General features: G+C 38.1%; 1 protein-coding gene across 1 annotated transcript; it reads right to left on the reverse strand.

The window, feature by feature from the left end:
- Positions 1–3513: 3513 nt before the first annotated feature.
- Positions 3514–7561, reverse strand: LOC107816891 (uncharacterized). Its single transcript, XM_075232041.1, has 3 exons — positions 7384–7561; positions 4021–4199; positions 3514–3954 (listed from the first exon to the last, which is right to left on the reverse strand). Exons 1-3 carry the CDS (start codon positions 7559–7561, stop codon positions 3514–3516), a joined length of 798 nt encoding a protein of 265 aa, XP_075088142.1.
- Between the last annotated feature and the right edge of the window lie 1175 nt (positions 7562–8736).

Below are 8736 nucleotides of genomic sequence, written 5' to 3' on the forward strand. Positions count from 1 at the left end.
AAATATTATGGTCCACAATAATGTCTCATTCAGACTTATCCTGTAATATCTCAAAACAATAATGTGTACACCATTATGAGAAACGGGAGATCATTAATGTATATCAAAAACATATAAATGAGCTCAGAGTGTCAAAACATCATAAATACATCAATCATAAATACAGCCAAGACCTATTCTATGTACATGTTCTTTAAATATCTTCGGCTGTAAACCTTTCGTTAACGGATCTGCAATCATGAGATCAGTTCTAATATGCTCAAGTGACACTCTTTGTTTCTGAACTTCCTCCTTGACGGTAAAGTACTTTAATTCCATATGTTTGGCACCTTTGGAGTACTTATCGTTCTTGGAGAAGAATACTGCTGCAGAATTATCACAGTAAATTTTCAGCGGCTTGGTAATGGTGTCGACAACCCCAAGTCCTGAAATAAAGTTTCGCAGCCATAATGCATGAATTGTGGCTTCAAAACATGCCACAAATTCTGCTTCCATCGTGGATGTAGCAATGACAGACTGTTTGGCACTCTTCCACGATATTGCTCCTTCAGCTAATTGGAACAAATAACCAAACGTGGATTTTCTAGTGTCAATACATCCAGCGAAATCTGAATCCGAGTATCCAATAACTTCCAAATGCTTGGATCTCCTATACATGAGCATGTAATCCTTCGTTCCTTTTAGGTACCTCAAAACTTTCTTTGCAGCTTTCCAGTGATCAATTCCTGGGTTACTCTGATATCTTCCTAACATTCCGACCGCAAAACTAATATCCGGTCTTGTGCAAGTCTGAGCATACACAGACTACCAATAATTGAAGAGTAAGGAATTGATTCCATTTCCTTTCGTTCTACATCATTCTTAGGGCATTGCATGAGACTAAATTTGTCCCCTTTTTGAATTGGAACAATTCCTGCTGAACAATTGTTCATATTAAATCTCTCAAGAATTCTTTCGATATAGCCTTTCTAAGACAATCCCAATAATCTTTGTGATCTATCACGGAATATTTCTATTCCTATCACATAGGATGCCTCACCCATATCTTTCATTTCAAAATTCTTAGAGAGAAAATCTTTAGTCTCACGCAATATACCTAAATCATTAGCAGCAAGTAGAATATCATCAACATATAGGACTAAAAATATAAACTTGCTCCCACTGATCTTTTGGTATATACACCGATCAACGGTATTTTTCACAAATCCAAAAGATGTTATGGTATCATTAAACTTTATATACCATTGTTGTGAGGCTTGTTTAAGTCCATATATCGACTTCTTCAGTTTACACACCATTTAACCTTTTCCTTTAGTTTCGAAACCCTCTGGTTGGTCCATATAAACTTCCTCCTCGAGGTCTCCATTAAGAAAGACAGTTTTCACATCCATTTGGTGTAACTCTAAATCATAATGAGCCACCAAAGCCATAATAATTCTTAAGGAGTCTTTCTTTGAGACCGGCGAAAAGGTCTCCTTATAATCAATGCCTCTTTTCTGAGTATAACCCTTGACAACAAGTCTGGCCTTGTATCTTTCAATATTGCCATTTGAATCGCGTTTGGTCTTAAAGACTCATCTACACCCGATTCTTTTAGAACTTTCTAGCAATTCAACAAGATCCCAGGCTTTATTGTATTCCATGGATTTTAACTCTTCCTTCATGGAATCAATCCATTTGTCAGACTCATTACTTTCTATGGCTTGTGAAAATGAAACCGGATCCTTATTAAAACCAATGTCAAAATCTGACTCTTGCAAATAAACCACGTAATCATCCGAAATAGCCGATTTTCTAATTCTTTGAGATTTTCTTAATGGCATTTCTTGTGGTTCATTTGTGTCAGATATTTGTGAGTTAGTTTCTTCATGAAGTGTTTCATCCAAATGTTGTCCGGTGTTGTCAAAGTGTTCTTCAACAACTTGAACAATATTTGGTATTTGTGTGGAAGTAGGCACATTTGTGGGTAATAGAATACTGACTCTCACCTCTTTTATTTCCACACTTTGTTTTTCAACACTCCTACTAACTTCACCATTCTCAATGAATCTTGCATTACCGGTTTCAACAATTCTCGAACTATGGTTTGGACAGTAAAACACATACCCTTTAGATTTCTCTGGGCAACCTATAAAGTAACCACTTACTGTTCGAGAATCTAATTTCTTTTCTTGTGGATTATAAACTCTAGCTTCCGCTGGGCAACCCCAAACATGCAGGTGCCTTAAACTAGGTTTTCTTCCTGTCCACAGTTCAAAAGGGGTCTTTGAAACTGCCTTACTAGGAACCCTATTTAATAAATATACAGCGGTTTTAAGAGCATACATCCACAATGATTTGGGTAATGAGGAATTACTTATCATGCTCCTAACCATATCCATAAGTGTTCGATTATGCCTTTCTGCAACACCATTTTGTTGAGGTGTTCCTGGCATAGTATACTGTGCACATATGCCACGTTCCTCGAGGAACTTTGCAAATGGACCTGGACATTGTCCTGATTCATTATATTTTCCATAATATTCACCACCTCTATCTGACCTAATGATTTTCACCTTTTTATCTAATTGCCTTTCAACCTCATTAACAAACATTTTGAGAGCATCTGCTGCTTGAGATTTTTCTTTCAGCAAATAGATGTATCCATAACGTGAAAAATCATCGATAAAAGTGATAAAATATTTCTCTCCACCAAAATATGGAACATCAAAGGGTCCACAAATATCGGTGTGTATAATTTCAAGAAGCTGGGTGCTTCTTGTGGCACCTTTCTTACTATGCTTGGTTTGCTTTCCCTTAATGCAATCCAAACATATAGTAAGATCAGTAAAATTTAAATTCAGAAGAATCTCATTTTTTACTAATCTTTCTAACCTTTCTTTGGATATATGACCCAAACGTCTATGCCACAAGTAAGCAGAACTTTCATCTAGTGAACTACGTTTAATTCCAACATTATGTTGAACAGTAAGAAGGGATTCAGAAAAAGCAATATTGAGTTTCAATTTATATAAACCATCACTGAGAAAGCCAGAACCATAAAATATAGCATTCTTATATAAATTGAAACATCCATTTCCAAACTTTAAATCAAATCCAGAAACATCAAGTCTTGAAAGAGAAATTAAATTCCTAGAAACTGAAGGTACATAACGAGTCTGTAATAGATCAAGGTGATGTCCAGTCTCCATGATCAAACGATAAGTCCCCATGCCTTCAATTGGAGCCTTCATACGATTTCCCATGAACAAGAAATCCTTATTTGGATTTGTAGTTTGGATCGTAAGGAATCCCTGCAACGTAGTAGATAATTGAGTAGTTGCACCAGAATCAAGCCACCAAGTATTATTAGGAACTTCTACTAAATTTGATTCGAAACATACAAAAGCACTAATTGTACCTTTCTTTTCGAACCAAGCTTTACGTTTCAGGCAATCTTTCTGATAGTGCCCTTCCTTGTTACAGAAACGACACGTATCTGCTTTATATTCCTTGTTAGCATCCTATTGAGCTTTAGTGTGCTTTCTTCTTCTTGAACTTGTTGGCCTTCACTTTAAGTCCTTTACCAGCTCCTTGAACCATGAGGTTAATTGAATGATTCCCTTGTTTCTTAAGTCTTGACTCCTCCTGAGTAAGCATACTGGACAATTCACTAACATTCCTCTTATCCTTAATAGTGTTATAGTTAATTTGAAAAGGTCCATACTCAGGAGGTAACGAGTTCAGAATAAACTGAACTAAGAAGGAGTCATCCACTTTCATCCCCAAGGTCTGAAGTCTTGCTGCAATGTTAGTCATCTCGATGATATGGTTTTGCATACTACGCGACCCATCAAACTTCATGGTCGTGAGTTCAGCCATTAGTGTACCAGCGAGAGACTTATCTGCAGAACGAAAACGTTCTTCCACAAACGTCAGGTATTCCCTGGCACTTTCTGTTTGTGGAATAGTACTCTTAATATTGTTGACAATATTCATTCACATAAACATAAGGCTTAGCCTGTTAGAGCGTTCCCATACTTTATGGAAAGACTTCTCATCCGCACTGCTCGAATCAGTAATGGCAGCGGGCTTATCATTCAGCAGAGCCAAGTCAAGATCCATTACACCTAAGTGGAACTGGACTTGTTCACGCCATTCAGAGAAGTTCAATCCATTGAACATAGTAACAGACAAAGCAAGCGAATGAAAAGGAATAGCTGCAAAATAGATAATACATGCTCACAAATCAATATGGATTCAACAATACAGTTAAAGCATATCGCAATTCTCCTTTGGATAGATACTACGACACACTATCATAATTTAAATGTCATTTAGTCTTTAATAGGTAATTAAATATTTTTAACCAAATATATATGCCATTTTTGGACAGACAATATATATTTGACTAAGAATATTAATTTACCTCATCATATTCACTATTCATAGAATAATTGATTCACCTTTGGGTAAATCCTTAAGTTCTAGCAATAGTGAAAATTAATTTATCCACTAATTTTTATTATAGGCATTTCATTAATTTCATGGATAAACTATAATTTTATGTATGCATATTTCTAAACATACTAGTTTGGTCACTTTGGCGACTAACAAACTATAATAAACATAAATGCACACATAAAATAAATATCAGGAAATTTTATGCATGTGAATATTTTAAACAATCTAGTTTGATCACTTTGGTGAAACAAACTATACAAATATTATTCACATACATAAAATATAAAAAAAAATTAACTTTAATAGCCTAGAATACGATCAATAATCCTCAATAACAGGAGTTAACTCTGTAACCCAAAATAATATTACGTTGAGACATAAAATATAATGAACCAATCTTGAGCCAAATAACTCTTTGTCGATTACCGTGGGCTAAGGGTTCGAAAGATTAGATTTTGCACTAAAAGATAAAATACTTTAGTTGTTTCATTGGCAGAACTCAGAAGCTTCTTATGATTGCCAATTCTCGGTGCGTGATTTTTTTCGTATGCATCGGCGCTTCAACATACTAATTCTTTAGGATTATTATCATTAAAATAAAAAATAAAAATTTAATAGAGAATTGCGCCGACATCAACTATCTGTTAACGATATGTATAGCTTCATAATCATCTATTCCTCTTTAAAATTAAACAATACTTGGTTCATATATATATAACAGGAGTCAAAATAAGAATTATGTTTAGGAGATTTCGTTTTATCCCTTTTACGTCAGTGGTACCATAATCATGTTTATAATATATCTCTTTAACGAAGATTATCAATTCAAAAATCCAGGCTCATGATACCACATGTATGCATAAACTTTAATTCATACCAGGATCTTGAACATGATAATCTTACATATAATCATTATAGAAAACATACCTGAAGCGGAATCCATTATCGTGAAGCGGAAGCGTTGATTGAAATAGGTTTTCTCGCTCCTTGCCCTAGCTTTATGTTACCGCCGACTTTAGTGATGGAAGAAAGAATAAAAATAAATACGGTAACCCTAATGGGTGGGGAGAGGACCAATTTATAGAGGTTCTCACTTAATCTGGTACGTCCATCAAGTAACCAATCGGACGGATGAGATTTGATAATTAATTAAATATTAATTATGGGCCTTAACCTATTGGGCCACACATACATAGGAAAATAACTTACACCTTCTGCAGGAGGCCTTGCAATCCGTGTCTGTGAAAGCAGTTCTTTGTTCGAATCAGAACCAAAACTAGGACTAGGTTTGGGGGGCTTGGGCAGTATGTGGCACGTCCTTAGCCCCTGTTGAAAGGGGGAGTTTTTCCATGTTCCCTTCCTTCAACCCCTCCACCAGGAAAAGATAATCCCGGATTTGAACAACCCACAGGAGTACTCAAAAAGAAATCTAGTGATATATGGTTGATTGGTCGTGTCATACATTTCCTTTCACCCCTTGGTTTGGTTTGCTATTGTCTAGTTCGCAAAATAGAGAACCTATAGACTGCTGGTTGAGATTTGAAAAGCATGTGCTAACATCACCAACAGGTAGCACCTTCTTTTGTTTAGTTTTCCCAAGAGACACGTTATTCTCATCCTTGTGACTTTGAAAGGGTTGACTAGGCTCACTAATCTCTATTATATTGTTCACTGTTGGAAGCCTTCCTTTGTCGAAGTTGGTTTTATACCCTTTTCCACATGAAGTGGCTGTATAAAATTAGTTCCGAAGTGCTATTACGAAAATCATCAGCAGGTACCTGCCAAAATATTTATAGAATGGTAACACTCAAAATATGTCTGGGACTTACTAACCAAATATGTTAAGGACTACAACAATTAGCATAGGCAAAGTGTATATAAAAGAGACCCGAAAACAACTCTTATTAGAAAAGTAAAACAAACTAAGAAGAGAGAAAAGTAAACACATGGTGAAACAATACTGACACGATACATTAAATTCTAGGAAATGACAATCAAATCAATCAATTCAACAATCAAAAATGCCGCAATCTCAAACTAGTTGGATCCGGCTATGTGAATTTTCTATATATCCATTTCGACCTATTGGGGCCGTTTCGTTCCAATACATATACTTCAAGACTGAAAGAAAATATGAGTAAATGAATAGTAAATATTAAACAACAACAAATAACAACAAACCCAATATAATCCCACATAGTGGGATCTGAGGAGGGTAGTATCTATGTAGTCTTACCTTTACACCTTGTGGAGATAGAGAATCTGTTTCCAATAGACCGCCGGCTCAGAGAAGCATAAGCACCACATTAGAGAAGAGAAAAATAAGAACCAAAACAGAGAGAAGCCATGTAAAAGTAGCATAAATCACAACAAATAATCAGGAGACCGCTATGAAAGAAATGATAACTAGTCATAAAAATCTAATTTTTCTGATGGCCGTACAAGCTTTCTGATGGCCTGCAATGTACAAGCTTTCTGATGGCTCGATCTCGGTAGTGGCCGAGATACTCATCGTTATTACGCCTTGTGGGTACGACCACGGCTTAGTCGACCCCTTACCATTCCTGTTAACGCTAATCCACGTGTGGTAAACTTTTTGACATATACAGTTAGTCTATCTGCCCATTGGGGTCGCCTCTTGGCGAGCTCGATGGGCGGACTCTGTTGATTCTAAAATGGGAGAAATCTGAATGCTTAATGTGAGGAGCGAGATCCTCTTGGCGAGGTAGTGACGTGACGCTTCAAGAATTACGTCGAACCATTACGTCGGTTCAGAATTGGATCTTCATGTCAATTCATAATGTCATAAATACTTCTCATGCGTCATTATGGTGCACGTTTCCTAGGTATCGTGTCGTTTCCCATGCCCTTTCTGCTTTCTAACTGGCGGCTCTTGGTTTTCCCACTCAGGGCATTTATATCCCTATAAATAGGGGGAACCTCTCATTTGAATATTACGCTTTTCAATTGTATAAGAAAGAACTTTGAGAACTTTATCCTCCTTCTCTAGCCTCTCATATTCTGCTTTTGCTAGGATTTGCTGTGACCATTGTCTTTTTCCTTCATCATTTTCATTTCTTTCGATCAAAGAAAACAAATGGCTAGTGCTTCTTCTCATTCTAATAAAGTTGTAAGCGCTCCGGACCGGAAAATGGCGTATCTCTACTCGAAGAGGGAGTGGAGGTGGTGGAAGACGAGGGGTTCCCGACGGTGGATGAGGTGGTTCCCCACTCGGGGAAAGCGATGACTAATTTTAACAGCCCTGCCGGAGATGAACCGAAGCTCGTTCCTTCCACAATAAATGTTGCGGCGATCACGACATTCAAAGCCAAATAGGGGATCCCTGATTGCATTGAATTGGTGCTGGCGGATCAAGACATAGTGCATTTACACCACCCGGGCTATTGTGCGTTCTACGTGTATCCCTTTGTCATCGGATACATGCTTCCCCTTCCTTCCTTGGTGGTGGATTTCTACCGCTCCTATGAGGTGTGCTTGGCTCAACTCTCTCCGTATGTGTAAAAGCTCTTCCTCATGCTCATCAAGTATGCGGAGCTGGTCGGCCGAGGGATTTCTTTAGGGCACATGCTCCACCTCTTCTCTCCCTATTTTCTTCGGGGTACGATGATTCATATGCGTTATCGAGGAACCAAGAGTTTGGTGGTGAAGATGGATGATAAGGCCAATTGCCGCTTTTGGGAGAGCTACTTCTATGTCCAAACAGAGCACGTCGTGTCGAATCGAGCACGTTTCCTGAGATGTGGAATTTTGCTCGTGAGTTTCCTCTGTTTACTTTATGCAATTTTTCTTAAGATGGTCGTCGATCGTTTTCCTTTACCGACTTCACTGAGGATTTGTTTTTTTCTTTTGCAGCCGAGACAATGCCTCCCCCGCTAGTTGCCGATATTTGCAAGTGGGTGAGCGCAATTCTCCTCCACATAATGGGGATTCGTGGGCACCTTTCCATGAGAAGTTTGGGCTCAAGCCTCTTACTAGTAAGTTAGCTCGTTATGGTTTTGCTTTGTTATCTACATTACAGTTTCTTTAACCTTGTCGTTATATAATCAAATCCCTCCTTATTGACAGGTTGGAGAGGAGTGAGAAGGACGAGGGCTCCTCCGCTCGCATTCTATCAACTGGTGCCCTCCGCCCGGCCCGTACCAATAGTTACTACAAGCGAGGGCGTAGAGAGTCCGGATGCTTATCAGACCGCGCCCGCGATCGAAGCCATCCGCTTGGAGGTTACTTCTCAACCAGAGACTCTGGTCCCCGTAGTCCAGTCAATGGGTGAAT

Source organism: Nicotiana tabacum, chromosome 16, assembly GCF_000715075.1.
Source record: "Nicotiana tabacum cultivar K326 chromosome 16, ASM71507v2, whole genome shotgun sequence".
Classification (NCBI taxonomy): domain Eukaryota; kingdom Viridiplantae; phylum Streptophyta; class Magnoliopsida; order Solanales; family Solanaceae; genus Nicotiana; species Nicotiana tabacum.

Bases quoted from the DNA above. Each gene is read 5' to 3' on its own strand.
- LOC107816891 (XM_075232041.1), bottom strand. From the start codon at position 7,561: ATGAGAAGAAGCACTAGCCATTTGTTTTCTTTGATCGAAAGAAATGAA. The intron at 4,200-7,383 runs GTTCCCCCTATT...TCTATTTTGCAG, and splicing joins GCGTAATATTCAAATGAGAG to CTATTCCTTTTCATTCGCTT. The intron at 3,955-4,020 runs GTATGGGAACGC...AACAATATTAAG, and splicing joins ATGAGAAGTCTTTCCATAAA to AGTACTATTCCACAAACAGA.